General features: G+C 45.2%; 1 protein-coding gene across 1 annotated transcript; it reads left to right on the forward strand.

Annotated features, from left to right (window-relative positions):
• F2RL1 (F2R like trypsin receptor 1) lies at positions 1,177-16,647 on the forward strand. The gene is made up of 2 exons (XM_003123713.4): positions 1,177-1,465; positions 13,917-16,647. Exons 1-2 carry the CDS (start codon positions 1,384-1,386, stop codon positions 15,026-15,028), a joined length of 1,194 nt encoding a protein of 397 aa, XP_003123761.1. The 5' UTR covers positions 1,177-1,383; the 3' UTR covers positions 15,029-16,647.

Raw genomic sequence — 16,908 nt, forward strand, 5'->3', positions numbered from 1 at the left:
TATTAACCACTGCGCCACGATGGGAACTTCTATTTTACCTTTTTTAAAGCAAATAAAAAGTTGAAACATTACCAATATGATGAAGGCCCTGTGCACCCATCCCCAGCCTTATGCTTCTTCTTCCCCACTGCCTCCTACGTATTTCTGCTTACATTAGGATGGAGCATGATAACATGAGAAAAAAGACTGTATACACATATGTGTGACTGGGTGACCTTGCTGTACAGTAGAAAATTGACAGAACACTGTAAACGAGCTCTAATGGAAAAAATAAAAATCATTATAAAAATAGATAAATACAGATAAAAAACAAAAATATTTCTGCACACATATATGTATAGACATACTGCTTATATATTTCTTTGGACTGTGGGATCCCAATGTGGAAAAAGACGCTGGTGGAAGTATCTGTAGTACAGCGATTAATAGAAAAAGGCAGAAGTCACAGACTAAAGTTTACATGTGATGAACATTTACAAACTGTCTACCAACTGTGCAACTGTGGACAATTTACCTACCCTTTCTGAGCTGTATTTCCTTGTCTGTAAAACAGGAATAATCATACTTATTGTGTAGGTTGTTTCAGGATTAATCTAAGTGTTCCCAAATCACTTGCCCTCGGCACTCAGAGTAGGCGTTTCAACTGCTCTCTCCCCCTCTACGTCACAGACTGGGAAATGGGCCTCGAAGGGGCTGAGAGGTTTATTAGCGGTCATAGCTAGGTAACAGCAGCGCAGAAATCTAAACCCAGAACCCTGACTCCTCCGGCAGGCCAGGAGCCCTTCCTGCTCCCCATCGCGTTCGTGGGTGTCCGCAGGGCCATCCTGCCAGTACAGATTGGGAACTCACCCCTCACCCGACAGCACCCACGACTCTTGGAAGCGTCTGTCAATTACCGACGGTAACTACAGCGAGCTCTGGTCTTGGTTTTTTGCTATTTAGGAAAGGCAGGGGGTGGGGGGGTGGACAGTGCCGGCTCCTCGGGAGTAATTAAAGGTTGAAGGTAGTGTCAGGCTTCTGCTGAGCCACTCGGACTCCGCGGTTGTGCGTTCCGATACAACCACTGCGCGGCGGGAGAACCTCGGGCGGCGGAGGCCGGGCCGCAGCGCGCAGCCAGGTGGCCGGGGGCGGGGCCCCGGCGCGGAACCAGCGAACAGCCGGGCAGAGCTGTACTTTCCGGCCCCGGGGCGTGGCCTCGCCCAGGTATGTCGAGCCGCTTGGGTTTCACTGAAACTTACCCAGTTCCAGGGAGGCGCTCGCAGAGGCTCCAGCTGGGGGCCGGTGAGACGGTGGCTGACTTTCTCTCCGAGCGGCAAGTGAGACTGAGTTTCCAACTGGTGGCAGCGAATTCCCTGCCCGCCCGGCGTGGGGGCTGCTGGCAGGATGCGGAGCCTGAGCGCAGGGTGGCTGCTGGGGGGCGTCATCCTGCTGGCGGCCTCTGTCTCCTGCAATCGCACGGTCCTAGGTGAGAAACTTGGCCAAGGGAGGGCTCGTGCCGCTAAGGAGAGGGGATCCGGGGCACCATAGATGTTGGGAGCGGGGACAGGTGCGCGAAGGGCGTTCTGCAGCCGCCGCAGCCATTACCACCGCCCGCATCCTGTAGCCGCCTCTTGGCAGCTTTGAAGGGGGAGCTGGGACAACCGGAGAGGCTGTAGTCTGAGGACGGGAAAGGGAGGGAACGGAGTGCTCGCTCCTACAGAGTACCCAAAGGGCTTAGGCTTTGCGCCTCCGGTGGGTTTCTTTGCCAACACTAAAGTCATTAAGAAGCATTTAGCACACCCTTGAGACTCCTTGCGGCGGGTCCTGTGGGACCCGTGGAGTTAGCTAGTTGACAGCACAGAGGTGTGGTGTGGGCGGGAGCTCAGGGCCTGGGAACTTTCCCTTGCTTTTTGCATCCTCCCTCAACTTTTAGAACCCCCTGTTTGGGGTTGGACCATGGCGTTCAGGATGCACCCGTGGCCCGCAGCTCCTTGGGCAAGGTGGATGCCCAGGGTATGGACGTCAGGGCCGAACCTTGCTGGTATCTTGGGGTGACGAGCGCTCACCCCGAGTTTTCAGCCAATTGGGAGGATTAACGAATGGAACTTCTTGGATCCTGCCTTATTTTCGACCCAGTGGCCTTCCGGCCCCGAGTTTCCCGGCCCTTTGGTGCCACACTGGCTGCCCCTCAGGTCTGTAGGCCCGGGGCTTCCCACTCCGGGAACGGAACAGCTTGGGAGCCAACTGCGCTGCAGCCCGGTTCCACCGGAGTGCTGCCCCGGCTGTGCTGGAACTTGTCCAGCTGGGGGTGGGATCTCCTCGGCCGAGCAGGCTTCTGAGGGCGTGGTGGGCGCTGTTTGGCCTGGTGTCACACTATTGAGATGCTAACGGACACCCCACTGTTTCGGGCCGCCCGGGTAGCCTTAAAAGGGAAGCTTTAATTGCCCTACGAAATTCGCAAACCTGTTATAAAAGGCAGTTTCGCACATTTGTCCCGTTCTTTAAGACACTGTAAAAGAGCAAACCCCGGCGAATTTAGGAATTAGATTGGAATGTGATTCCTTTCCGTTTGGAGTTTCGGGAGAGGGCGTGAAGGTGGCAACGTGAAAACTGCACCATAGGTAGACATTTTGTCTGCATCAGAATAAAGACATGTATTTCTTTCCAGGAAGTATTGAAACTGTGAACAGCGTCTCCACTTACCATTGTCTTTTAAAGTTATAAACTTAAATCCGGGAGCAAAGCTTCATATGTACAATCATTTAAAGAAATAATATGTCAATCTTGGTGATTCCTCTCTTTAATGATTTAGCCGGTTTCTATAGGAAGCTTGAGTGTTTGGATTGTTCTCCTTTACAGAGTGAGCTGGGGCCGGGGGGATTCCTGGAGTATAAGGTAGACTTGATTTAACAACAACGACAACAAAATCAAGTTACTTGTTAACCAGAACTAATTAATATTGCACTTTGTTTTTTTCCCCTTCCCCTATGCATGCTTTTACTTCATGGCAGGGTGACTTGCCTAAAGGGTCAGTTAAGTACGAGTGAGACCTGTAGATGACACTTTCTTCCCACCTTGAAACTAAATTGACTTTGATTAAGAAATAGGGCATCACCAGTGTTTCTACGACTGACCCTCAGCTCCTCAGCACCCGCCTTTTTTTTGGCTCACCCCCTTTGGTTTGACCCTTCATACCTGCCCCTCAGGACACATACTAGGCTTGATTTTTCTCCCTAAATGTCTTGCTGCAAAAGACTGCCTCGTGGGAGTTCCTGTCGTGGCTCAGTGGTTAACAAATCCGACTGGGAACCATGTGGTTGCGGGTTCGGTCCCTGGCCTTGCTCAGTGGGTTAACGATCCGGCGTTGCCGTGAGCTGTGGTGTAGGTTGCAGACATGGCTCGGATCCTGCGTTGCTGTGGCTCTGGCGTAGGCCGGCAGCTACAGTTCACATTAGACCCCTAGCCTGGGAACCTCCATATGCTGCAGGAGCGGCCCTAGAAAGGACAAAAAAAAAAAAAAAAGACTGCATCATGGAATGGAGCTCCGTGAACAGTACAACCTTCTCATTTTACAGATGGGGGGAGCCAGCGAATGGGAGGGCGGGCAAGGAAATCTGTCTATCAGGTCCCTGCTTTCTCTTCCATCACCACGGTAATTGGTAGTTATTTTCTTGTAAATATCTTTAATCTGTCTCCCCATGGCATCACATGCCCCAGGAGGCCAGGGATCCCTAGTGGCACCTCCATCGTCACTGTCTAGCACTGTTTCATTCCCTAAAGAACCTCAGTAAATAGGGAATGCAGAATGAAGTGATGGGACTTGCCCCGAGTGACCAGAGGGCAGTTGATAGCAATTCAGCCTCTTCCGACAGCTTCTTTCAGGCACTTACTTCTTCCCATTGTGTCACAAACCTGAGAAGACAGTTGTAATATTCCATTTTTCGTTTGGAGACTGAAACTTGTGTTCTCTTTGTAATTGGTTTTTAATTGTTTAAGTCATATGTGATTACTCTAGGGGGAAAAAAATGAGCAAAAAAGGGGAGGAGGTAATTAAGTCACCCTCAGTACTCAAAGTAGCCACTGCTAACATTGGGGTTTATAACCTTTCCCATACTTTATACATCCATGTATAAAGTGTGTATTCGCAAATATGGAAAATCTTTCTGTACAAGTATGTGTTTATAGAAACATCACGTCGTGTCAGTAAATATAAAACATTTTTAATGACTCTACAATGTTACCGGAGGATGTATCATAATTTTTGATCGGTTGGTCCTCTGTTGATAGACACATGCGGATAGATCCTGTGTTTTGCTTTTTTATTTTTAATTTTTTTTAATTTTTATTTTTGGCTGCACCCTTAGCATATGAAAATTCCCAGGCCAGGGGTGGAATCCATGCTACCGCAGTCACAACCGTCAGATACTTAACCCTCTGAGCCACCGGGGAACTCCTAGTGTTTCGTAATAAGAGATAACCCTATAATGAATATGAAGATAGGACTTTAAGTTTGTGTTTGGTCCCCTTGCTGACCTTGTTGTTACTAATTAACCTTGATGGCTGATGTTTTAGTGACATCCGTGTTTGACTTTCTTATGGTTATAATAGCTGGGCAATGTTGAGTTCATCCTGAAAGAACACATGAAAATTAACCAAAGGGTGCCTAGGGAGGGGTACCTGGTAATTAAAGCTTTTTATGTTTTGATTCGTGCTGTCCAAGGTCAGGAGCAAAAGAAGATTTGGGGTGAGGGGGTAATAGGAGAAGGAACACAAAAGGAGAGTTAACACAAAATAGCTGCTCTGTACTTGCTTTGATAGAGAGGATGAGCCTTGGGAGGATGTGTAATAGAACAAAGAACAGAAAGTGTTTTTAAAGTTTTACATGCATTTTCCTCCCAAACTGTACACATGGGAATGGTTAAAAAAAGTGAAAAATCACCTGTTCTCTCCCCTCTCCAATCTCAACAGACTTCTCTATGCACAAATATATGTATGTTTTACATATAAAAATAGCAGGACCTGGAGTTCCCATCCTGGTACAGTGGTTAACGAATCTGACTAGGAACCATGAGGTTGTAGGTTCGATCCCTGGCCTCGCTCAGTGGGTTAAGAATCCGATGTTGCTGTGAGCTGTGGTGTAGGTTACCAATGTGGCTCGGATCCTGTGTTGCTGTGGCTCTGGTGTAGGCCAACAGCTGAAGCTCTGATTAGACCTCTAGCCTGGGAACCTCCATATGCCCAGGAGTGGCCCTACAAAGCAAAAAAAAAAAAAAAAAAAAAGCAGGACCATACTATGTATTTTGTCCTACAATTAATTTTTTTAAATTTAGTAGATCTATTCATGGTCAGTGTATATATATATATATATATATATATATATATATATATATATATCTGTCCATACTTTTATGGGGAAATGTTATCCATTGTATGAATGCCTTAATTTGTTGAATTTATATTTTTTGTTTTTTTTTTGATGAGCATTTAGACTGATACTTTTGTTGTAGCACAATAAACAGTATTCTAGTGAATATCTTTAGACACACAATATTTTCATGACTTTTAGCTAGTATACATGCAGGACAAATTTCTAGCCATAAATGTATAGGTCATAGGGCAAGCACTCTTAAAATTTTGATATATTTTTGCCAAATAGCCCTCCAAATAGATTGTACCAATTTACACTCCTTTGGGAAAGCAATTCAAACAATATAGAGAAAAAGCAACCCAGGAAGTAAGTTCTCCTCCCAACCGCGGCCTGATTCACTCCACAGGCCGTTGCTTATAGTTTAGCGGGTATTTTTCTAGACTTCAGATTTGTAAACTAATTATAATTGTGTTCTATAGATGGAAGCATATTATTCCACCAGTTGCTTTTTTCAACTGACAGTATATTGTGGCTATCTTTACATTTCAATATTTACTTTTGAAAGTGGGAAGTGTAGTGTCTACCTTTTTTTTTTCTTCTTCTTTGGCTGCCCTGCGGCACATGGAGCTCCCAGGCCAGGGACCAGATCCCAGGTACAGTTGTGATATCCTCAACGCCCTGAGCTGAGCTGGGGATCAAACCTGCATCCCAGTGTCACAGAGATGCTGAGGATCCCATTGCGTCACAGCGAGAACTCCTATAGGACCTCTGCCTACTAAATGCTGGGGACTGTGCTAAGAATATGATAAGTTAGAATTGGGGGCTGATGAACATTGCTTATTTCTGATGTGTTTGTAATTGGGGTGCGAGAGGCTGCCTTGAGCCTCCATGGGTGTGTATTGTATACTGGAGCAAGTATTGATTAGGGCCCCCAAATGGGGATGCTTTTGCAGCCAGATTCTTGATATGTGTTTAAATTTCATATGTATGTTTATTTCGTCTTCACCCTGTAAAACAGAAATGATTTTATCTGGTTTATAGAGTTGGGAGCTGGGATAGATCACTTCTAGACAAGTTCTTTGAGGTTTTGGTGACCCGGATAGGACACTGAGGTGAAAGTCCATGCAGTGTGCTGAAAGGGCTTCAGACCCCTTTGAACAGCATCTCGACATTTGCCAGTGTTATAACTTGGCCGTGTTATGCTAAGCAGCATGCTGCTTGGGTGCTCTGTGACTGGTACAATGCACCTGGCTAATATGAATGGTGTTCTAGATTGAGACTATTCAAGGTTGTATATTGGAATATTTTCAAGGACTTTTTCTTTCTCTTTGAATCCTTCCCTACCTTTATTTTTTTTTTTTTTAGTGTTTCTTGCTCTCCCCCCCATCTTTTATTTTAGGTTTTTTTTTTTTTTTTTCCATTCCCGTGGCATGAGGAAGTTCCTGGGCCAGGGTTCGAACCCACCACACCACATCAGCAACAGCATCAGATCTTTTTTTTTTTTTTTTGTCTTTTTGTCTTTTGTTGTTGTTGTTGCTATTTCTTGGGCCGCTCCCGCGGCATATGGAGGTTCCCAGGCTAGGGGTTGAATCGGAGCTGTAGCCACCGGCCTACGCCAGAGGCACAGCAACGCAGGATCCGAGCCTCGTCTGCAACCTACACCACAGCTCACGGCAACGCCGGATCGTTAACCCACTGAGCAAGGCCAGGGACCGAACCCGCAACCTCATGGTTCCTAGTCGGATTCATTAACCACTGCGCCACGACGGGAACTCCAGCATCAGATCTTGAACCCGCTCTGCCAAAGGTAACTCCTAGTGTTATTATTTAAAACAGATTTTGACCTCACTTTACATGGACCTTCCTGACCTGGTATGTATTTGTGCTTATGGCAAACTTTAGACCTTTGAAGGTAGAATATTATGGTGAATTCCCAAGTACCCTCACTCAGCTTTAATAATTATGCCCTAGCCTGTTTCTTGCCCTTCCTATGTTATTCTTTAACAGCTTTATTAAGATATAATTTGCATACCATGCAATTCACCTACTTAAAGTCTACAATTCAATAATTTAAAAAATATTCAGAGTTGTCTATCCATCACCCCAATCAATTTTAGAATATTTTTATTACCCCAGGAGGGCACCCCACCTACCCCACCCTTTAGCTGTCACCTCCTAGTTGCCCCATTCCCCAGCTCCTGGCAACTGGTAATTACTTTTTGTCCATGGATTTGCCTATTCAGGACATTTATTATAAATGGAATCGTACAGTACATGTTCCTTTGTGACTGGCTTCTTTCAAAAGCGTAATCTTTTCAAGGTTCATCTCTGTTGTAGCATGTTTCTACTTCATTTCCTTTTATTGCAAAATAATGTTCCATTGTATGCATGGACCACATTTTGTTTACTCGTTCAGCAGCTGGTAATTTCTTCTTTGGGGCTCTTATGAATAATGCTGTTAGAACATTCCTATACAAGTTTTTGTATAGACATGTGTTTTCATTTGTCCTGAGTATTTCCTTAGGAATAAGAATTGCCAGTCGGGTGGCAACTCTAAAGTTGATGAGCCATTTGAAGAACTGCCAGATTATTTTCCACAGTGACTGCATCACTTCACATTCCTACCAGCAGTGTTGGAGGGTTCCAATCCTTGTGTTATTTTGAAATCAATCCAGATATAACTTCATCTTAAAATATATCAGTATGGGGGGAGGGAGTGGGATGGACTGGGAATTTGGATTTAATAGATGCAAACGATTGCCTTTGGAATGGATCAGCAATGAATTCCTGCTGTATAGCACTGGGAACTATATTTAGTCACTTTTGATGGAGCATGATAATGTGAGAAAAAGAATGCATATATGTAAGTGTGACTGGGTCACCTTGCTGTGCATTAGTAAATTGACCAAACACTGTAAACCAGCTATGATGGAAAAAATAAAAATCATTAATATATATATATATATATATATATATATATATATATATATATCAGTATGTATTCATAAAAGGTGAGAATTTCTTTTTCAAGCATAACCATGTAATACCCAGTGACAAAAATTCTGTACTATAGCCATTATTCAGTGTTCAAATTTCTTTTTTCTTTTTAGGGCTGCACTTGCGGCATATGGAGGTTCCCAGGCTAGGGGTCAAATCAGAGCTACAGCTGCCGGCCTATACCACAGCCACAGCAATGCCAGATCTGAGCCGCATCTGCAACCTACACCATAGCTCACAGAAACACCAGATCCTTAACCCACTGAGCGAGGCCAGGGATCAAACCCGCATCCTCATGGCTCCTAGTCGGGTTCGTGAACCACTGAGTCTTGGAGGGAACTCCCAGTGTTCACATTTTTAATTGTCTCAGAAATATCATAAATACTACTTTAATGGTTTCAGTCAGGATCCAGATAGGGTCTACACATTACATAAGATTGATGTCATCTTTAAATTTTCTAATCTGAGTCCAGCAGTGCTACCTCTGCATCTCTTTCTTATTTTATCATTTGCCTTGTATTTTTTGAAGACTATCCTTTTACTGCAGCAGCTTCCACAGTCTGGTTTTTGCTGATTACATTCTTGTGTTATTTGACATGTCCTATTTTCACCTTTATTTCTATTCCTTGGGCTGTTGGATCCAGTTGTTGTTCAGATTTGGTTTGGTTGGTTTATTTATCGCAAGGTTACTTCACGGATGGTTTTTTCCTTAGGAGGCAAATAAGGTCTGGTCATTCTGTGATGTGAATCGCTATGGACATCCGACACTTAGATTTTCTTCCCTTTTGTAGAGCAAATTATGTAAGCTTTTTGTTTGTTTATTTTGGTACTGAGGGAAACGATGGCGTTTTCTTTGTGGTAATTAGAAAACCTTGGCATTCCTGTCATGCCTCAGTGGTTAACAACCCCCCGACTAGCATCCATGAGGACGGGGGTTGGATCCCTGGCCTTGCTCAGTGGGTTAAGGATCTGGCGCTGCCAGGAGTTGTGGTGTAGTTCACAGATGCAGCTCATATCCTGCATTGCCATGGCTGTGGTGTAGACTGGTGGCTACAGCTCCGATTTGACCCTAGCCTGGGAACCTCCATATGCCAAGGGTGTGGCCCTAAAAATAGACCCAAAATAAATAAATAAATAGGAAAATCTTGGTGGCTCTGGGATATATGTCCTAGCTCTCTCTCTTTTTTTTTTTCTTTTTTAATTTTTATGGCTACATCTGTAGCACATGGATGTTCATGGCCCAGGGATTGAATCCAACCTATGCCACAGCTGTGGCAACACTGGATCCTTTCATCTGCTTTCCTGGGCCAAGAATTGAACCAACGCCTCTGCAGCGACCCAAACCACTGCAGTTGGATTCTTAACCCCCTGTGCCACAGCGGGAACTTCTGTCCCAGCTCTTTGAATGGACGAGTCCTCAGAACATGGGTCTGCAGTCCAGCCACCATCCCTGCCACTCCTGTTTCTTTGGAGAGCTGGCGAATACTTTTCAGACCAATGGAGAATTTATAGGATTCTCTTACACCTCTGAAAGGTCTCCAGACACTGTTAATATTAATACAAATATTAAATCACTGGAGCACGGATTAATGCAAAGAGGGAGTTTCAAATGGTAACATTTTACATTTAAAATTTTCTGTTTGAGGAGTTCCCATCATGGCGTAGTGGTTAACAAATCCGACTAGGAACCATGAGGTTGCAGGTTCGATCCCTGGCCTTGCTCAGTGGGTTAAGGATCTGGCGTTGCCGTAAGCTGTGGTGTAGGTCGCAGACATGGCTTGGACCCCTTGTTGCTGTGGCTCTGGTGTAGGCCAGTGGCTACGGCTCCGATTCGACCCCTAGCCTGGGAACCTCCGTGTGCCTCGGGAGTGGCCCTAGAAAAGGCAAAAAGACAAAATAAATAAATTAAAAAATAATAATAAACAAAATTTTCTGTTTGAGAACAGATGTGTGGAATCCGCACAGGTTAGGTGGATCTCCATGGACTTCAGCGTGTAATCTCAGGTCAGGGCCTCAGAAGCACACATGGGACAGGAGTTAGAACCAGGGATTCTAGAAATGGTCCTCCTGGCATTGAATCCTGGCTCTCCTACCTAACAAATGGGCAACCTTGGGAAATGCACTCAAATTTTTTTTTTTTTTTGGTCCTCCAATTTATGCATCTAGAAAATGAAGCTCTAATCCTAGTACCTACTCATAAGGTTGCTGTGCAAGTGGAGTGAGTGAGTGAATACATGTGAAGTGTTGGATGCAGTGCTGGACACACAATATGAGCCCTTACTAAGCGATAGTGCTTGTTGGTATGAACGGAGTTTTATTTAGGGTTGTCATCCCCCAATGTGCTGCTGGTGTGTGCGTGTGGTCTGGGCACTAACTGGGGCAGGATGTTTTGAGCTCTAAGGAGTGCTGGGCCTCTTGATTCTTCCTTGTTTACTTTGTCAGTGTGGCCAGCTGGGCTGCTCCAGCCGTCCCAGGTGTGTTGAGCACCAGGCCCGGGCTGTCTTTGCCAGGGACAGTTGGGGAATCTAAAGGAATTGTGACAACCCTGGAACTCAAGAAACCTATAATGTCATACAGGGACCTCCCCATTTTGGCTCTCAGGGCGAGTTCCACTAATGTTACCTGTCTATAAGTATGTTATAGTTCTTTTGAGCTATTCACAATGGGTTACTCAGCTAACTGGTTTGGAAAAACATATAAGTCGGTGTAGCAGGTGGTGACTGGCTTTCTATAAGAATAGAATAGGGAGTTCCCGCCGTGGCTCAGTGGTTAACGAATCCGACTAGGAACCATGAGGTTGCGGGTTCGATCCCTGGCCCTGCTCAGGGGGTTAAGGATCCCGTGTTGCCGTGAGCTGTGGTGTAGGTCGCAGACGTGGCTCGGATCCTGTGTTGCTGTGGCTCTGGCATAGACTGGCGGCTACAGCTCCGATTGGACCCCTAGCCTGGGAATCTCCAGATGCTGCAGCAGCAGCCCAAGAAATGGCAAAAGACAAAGAATAGAATGCGACAGGAGGTATTAGAGTGTACCCTTTGTGATAAGGGTAATTATCATTTTGTGAAACATATTCCGTTATAGGTATGTGTATATTGGAACTGGGTTACTACCTAGAATATATGTCTTATTTTAGATTATGGTCAAGTTTTGAAGAATACTGTACTATGTAGGAATGTTATTTTATTTTTTAATTTTAAAAGAATTGATGCTTTTAAAAAAATTATAAAATAAATTGGAACAAGGGATGGACCTAGTCTGTCCTAAGTGCCCTGAATTTCTGCAGCTGCCATAACAAATGACCACAAGCTGTTGTCTCCAAACAGCAGGAATTTATCCTCTCTCAGTCCTAGAGGTCAGAGGTCAGAAGTCAAGATGTGGGCACCTCTGATGGCTCTAGGCGAGAACCTGAAACCTGCCTTCTCCAGTTTCTGGAGGCTCTTGGCATTCCTCGACTTGTTCCTTGGCCATGCTCCAGTCTCTGCCTCCACTTTCGCATTGCTGTCCCTTTTCTGTCTTCCTTCTCTCTCAGGTGTCCCTCCGCCATTCACTTGTCATCGTTGGATTTGCGGCCTCTTGGATAATCTGGGGTGATCTCATCTGAAGGTCCTAATTACATATATAAATACCTTTTTTTTTTTTTTTCCTAGATAAGGTACATGATTAGAGATTCTAGACATTAGGACTGGGATGCTGTTTTGGAGGGGGGCTAGCCACTCCACTAAATGAAAAGTGAAGTATTGGTCCCTACACTCTCTCATCCTCCACCCATGCTAACCCCTGTTAATTCTTTGTAGAAAAACCTTAAGAGAAGTGGATAATCTTGCTGAACGCGGGTGCAAAGGTAGAAGAGGAAAAAATGATGCCTAAACATACAAGTTAGCAGATGAACTTATGAGTAGGCGTAACATCTTCCTTGGCATAATATGGTGCCAGGGTGAAGGGCATTCTGTTCCCCAAAGTTAAAGTAAGATCCTTTGATGTCCCTCACTCTCTTCTGTGGGTCCGTGAACCCTTGGTTGGAGCAGAAGGTCGGCTGGCTGTGCCATTCGTTTGAGGTTTCTAAAGTTGAGTTCCTAGCATTGGGATTAGAGCAGAAGTTGTTAGAGCCTGCCGCGTTACCTGCCTAAAAGTCAGAATACAAATTCGTCTGAACACAAATCATGCACCCACCCGCCCAATGACCTGGAGGCTGGAAGGCTTGCTGGCTTGCTGGCCTCCATGGGAAGACCTCCAGGAAGCTCACACAGAAGCAGGGGTCCCCAGCCCACAGCGGAGGCTGTCCTTGTGGCTGGAGAGGAACTAGGTCTTGTGTTCTTAGGAATCCTGCCGTGTCAGACTTTGAGCAAGAAAGTGACAGGCCAGGCTGGCTCCTATCTTGAGGCCAGAGTGAGATGGATAAGAACAGTTAGGAACAAATGAGTATAAACAGTTTGTAAAAATAAATTGAAATACTGTCAGTTTTTTTGAGATTCATAGAAACCAATGTTATGTTTCACGCATACTTCACAACTGTCCCCCGCAAAAATAAATAAATAACCGTTGTTAAAAAAAAGAAAAGAAAGAAAGAAATAAAAAAGGGAGTTCCCATCATGGTGCAGCGGAAACAAATTTGACTAGGAACCATGAGGTTGCGGGTTCGATCCCTGGCCTTGCTCGGTGGGGTAAAGATCCAGCATTGCCATGAGCTGTGGTGTAGGTTGCAGTCACAGCTTGGATCTGCTGTTGCTGTGGCTCTGGCGTAGGCTGGTGGCTACAGGTCTGATTCGACCCCTAGTCTGGGAACCTCCATATGCCATGGGAGCGGCCCTGAAAAGATTTGAAAAAAAAAAAAAAAAAAAAAAAAAGAAGAAGAAGAAGAAAGAAAGAAAGAGAAAAAAGAAAAAAGCAGCAAACAATCAAGACAAGAGAAATCCCAGTAATCCTATCACTCAGAGAAAGCCCCTGTAAGCATTTGTGTCCTCTTCATTCTGTCTTTTTTTTTTTGGCTTTTTAGGGCTGCACCTGCGGCATAAGGAAATTCCCATATGGCTAGGGGTCGAATCGGCGGCGCTGTAGCTGCCGGCCTATGCCAGAGCCACAGCAACGCGGGATCCAAGCCACATCTTTGACCTACACCACAGCTCACGGCAACGTCGGATCCTTAACCCACTGAGCGAGGCCAGGGATCAAACCTGTGTCCTCATGGATGCTAGTTGGGTTTGTTAACTGCTGAGCCATGACAGGAACTCCCATCTGTCTTTTCTATTTTTCTTCATTCACACAACACAGAAAGCTTTATTTGTCAGCATTGCCCCAGAGAAAGGCAGGCCCGCTAACATGCTGGCCCCTCCTGCTTCTCCCAGTGCACTCTCAGTCCATTTTAGTCCATCCTGCTTCTTTTCCTCCTCTGCCGCTGTCTCCTTTGCTCTTCTCCTCGAGTCTTTATGAAACATTGGCATGTGGCACCATCTTTTTCGTGACCTTCGCTCCAACTCTGCTGTCTTTATCTAAAGTGCGTGTGTTTGAACAAACCAGCATTACTGCGGCAACATTGATGTCTGCAATGACCCTTGTCCGTCTTGCCTTTCTTGTGCAGGAACCAGCAGACCCTCCAAAGGAAGAAGCCTCATTGGTAAGGCTGATAACACACCCCCTATCACTGGGAAAGGAGCAACCGTGGAACCAGGCTTTTCCGTGGATGAATTTTCTGCTTCTGTCCTCACTGGGAAATTGACTACTGTCTTTCTTCCGGTTGTCTACACGATCGTGTTTGTGGTTGGTTTGCCAAGCAATGGCATGGCCCTGTGGGTCTTTCTTTTCCGAACGAAGAAGAAGCATCCCGCTGTGATTTACATGGCCAATCTGGCCTTGGCGGACCTCCTCTCTGTTATCTGGTTCCCTTTGAAGATCGCCTATCACATACATGGCAACAACTGGGTTTACGGGGAATCTCTTTGCAAGGTGCTCATTGGCTTTTTCTACGGCAACATGTACTGCTCCATCCTCTTCATGACCTGCCTCAGCGTTCAGAGGTACTGGGTCATTGTGAATCCCATGGTGCACCCCAGGAAGAAGGCAAACGTTGCCATCGGCGTCTCCCTGGGAATATGGCTGCTGATTCTGCTGGTGACCATCCCCCTGTATGTCGTGAAGCAGACTCTCTACATCCCAGCCCTTCACATCACAACCTGTCATGACGTCTTGCCCGAGGAGGTGTTGGTAGGGGACATGTTCAATTATTTCCTCTCTCTGGCCATCGGAGTCTTCCTGTTCCCCGCCTTCCTCACGGCCGCTGCCTACGTGCTGATGATCAGGACGCTGCGGTCTTCTGCCATGGACGAAAACTCAGGAAAGAAGAGGCAGCGAGCCATTAAGCTCATCATCACCGTCCTGGCCATGTACCTGATCTGCTTCACGCCTAGCAACCTGCTGCTCGTGGTGCATTACTTCCTGATTAAAACCTGGGGCCAGAGCCACGTCTATGCCTTGTACATTGTCGCCCTCTGCCTCTCCACCCTCAACAGCTGCATTGACCCCTTTGTCTATTACTTCATTTCAAAAGACTTCAGGGATCATGCAAAGAACGCTCTTCTTTGTCGGAGTGTCCGGACTGTGAAGCAGATGCAGGTATCCCTCTCATCAACTAAATTCTCGAGGAAATCCAGCTCTTACTCTTCAAGTTCAACCAGCGTTAAAACTTCCTATTGAGTTTTCCAGCTCTTCCGATGGAGGTTATGCACGAGGATTTGGAGCCTGTTTAACGTTATGGGGATGTTTCTGTTGTTTTCCTAACCAAGCGGTCTCACCCCCTACTGTGTATATGCAGCATCTCTTAGGCTTGCTGGAAGTGTCCCTGTTTGCATGAGGAAAGTCCCCCAAATTAACGTAGATGTCAGTTTCAGAATTCCTCTACTCAGGTGCTCCCAGAAATGGGACTGATGGAATTTTTAGATGGTGGAGAGAAGGTAGAACCCCAATGATTTGCAAAAACTAGCCTTGGCGTGAAGACTAAGTTCTTTGCTGAAACTACATTTCTCTTATATCTGGGGTCAGTCAGAGCCACATTAGGAAGTAAGGATGATCAGAGATGATGGGTCCAAGTGGATTGGCTTTACAGATGAGAAAACTCAAAAGTGAGGAAGCCGCCCAGAATCAGGTTTGCAAGCAATGGCAGCAAGTCAGTACTGGACATTAGAGTTTGAATGGTCAATGCGGTTCTTGTACCATCTCCTCAGAATCATTGTGGATCTTGTTGAAAAATGCAGATTCAGGAATTCCTGCTGGGGCGCAGTGGGTTAAGGATCCAGCACTGCCACAACTATGGTGCAGGTTGCAGCTGTAGCTTGGATTCTGGCCCGGGAACTTCCACATGCCTCTGGCATGGCCGAAAAAGAAACAAAAATGCAGATTCATCAGACGCAGGAATCAGAGCTCAGAGTCTGGGGACATGGACCGGGAACCTACATTTTAACACGCCTCATGCACAGCAAAGTTTGGGAACCACTGGTCCGGGTACTGTTTCCACTTGGCAAGAGGCCATAGTAATTTTTGAAAAGAGAAGCAAGTGGTATGCTTTGTGTCTCGTTCATGATCAGCTAATAATGAAATCTGTTGTCTTATTAGGACTTTCGGTTATTTCTTCATTAATCCTTTGAGTTTTTGTATGTATCATGGTCACTTCATGGAAAATATAGTGAGGATTTTAAATGTGGAAAAATAAATTTTGTGTAATTTTTACTGACTTCAGTGAAATTTCAGGTTGTCTGAGCAATAGACTGTTTCACAGCTAAGACTAGCACTTACCACTTAATATTTAAAAAAAATTGTTATTGGGGTATTTATGGTCACTTTTTTTGACCTGTTATCAAATATAAAATTCTAAAACCATCACTGGGTTTGAACAACATCTGTTTGGAAAAGAACACTAAAATAGAAGTGATGTGCAGTGTAACTTTTTTTTTTTTTTTTGATCTTTTTGGCTTTTAAGGGCCACACCCACAACATATGGAGCTGCTGGTCTACACCACAGCCACAGCAACGCCAGATCCGAGCTGCATCTGTGATCCACACCGCAGTTCATGGCAACCCCGGTTCCTTAACCCACTGAGTGAGGCCAGGGATTGAACTGGCAACCTCATGGTTCCTAGTCGGATTGTTTCCGCTGTGCCATAATGGGAACTCCTGATGTGTAATGTATATCAAGAGCTGCTTGACGCCAGGCTGACTTTATACAGTTGTTGTATTTGTGACCTTTAAAATAATTATTTTATTGTATGACTGATTTGTAAATAACATGACTTATTTTTTACAATTCATCTCTAAATTGTGTGGTTTGGGCTTTTGTTTTTGTTGTGGAGGGAGGATGGGAGAGACGGGAAGCAAATACATCACTCTTAAGAAGAAACGAAAGTGATTCTCACAGCTTACTTTTTACATGAATTGGGCTGTATTCTACCCATTGCTCTGGGATCACTGTTTTTCATTGATCCCCATTTTAGAATTCTTTCCACTTCAATTTAAGGATTGACTTCCATTTCTAACAGCTACAGACTCTTTAACATTTCAGAAATATTGTGATATATTTAGCC

The sequence above is a fragment of the Sus scrofa genome, chromosome 2 (genome assembly GCF_000003025.6).
Source record: "Sus scrofa isolate TJ Tabasco breed Duroc chromosome 2, Sscrofa11.1, whole genome shotgun sequence".
In the NCBI taxonomy this organism is placed as follows: Eukaryota; Metazoa; Chordata; class Mammalia; order Artiodactyla; family Suidae; genus Sus; species Sus scrofa.

Excerpts from the sequence above, each read along its gene's own strand:
- F2RL1 (XM_003123713.4), top strand. The coding sequence starts at position 1,384 with ATGCGGAGCCTGAGCGCAGGGTGGCTGCTGGGGGGCGTCATCCTGCTG. Across the intron at positions 1,466-13,916 it reads CTGCAATCGCACGGTCCTAG|GAACCAGCAGACCCTCCAAA; the intron begins GTGAGAAACTTG and ends TTTCTTGTGCAG.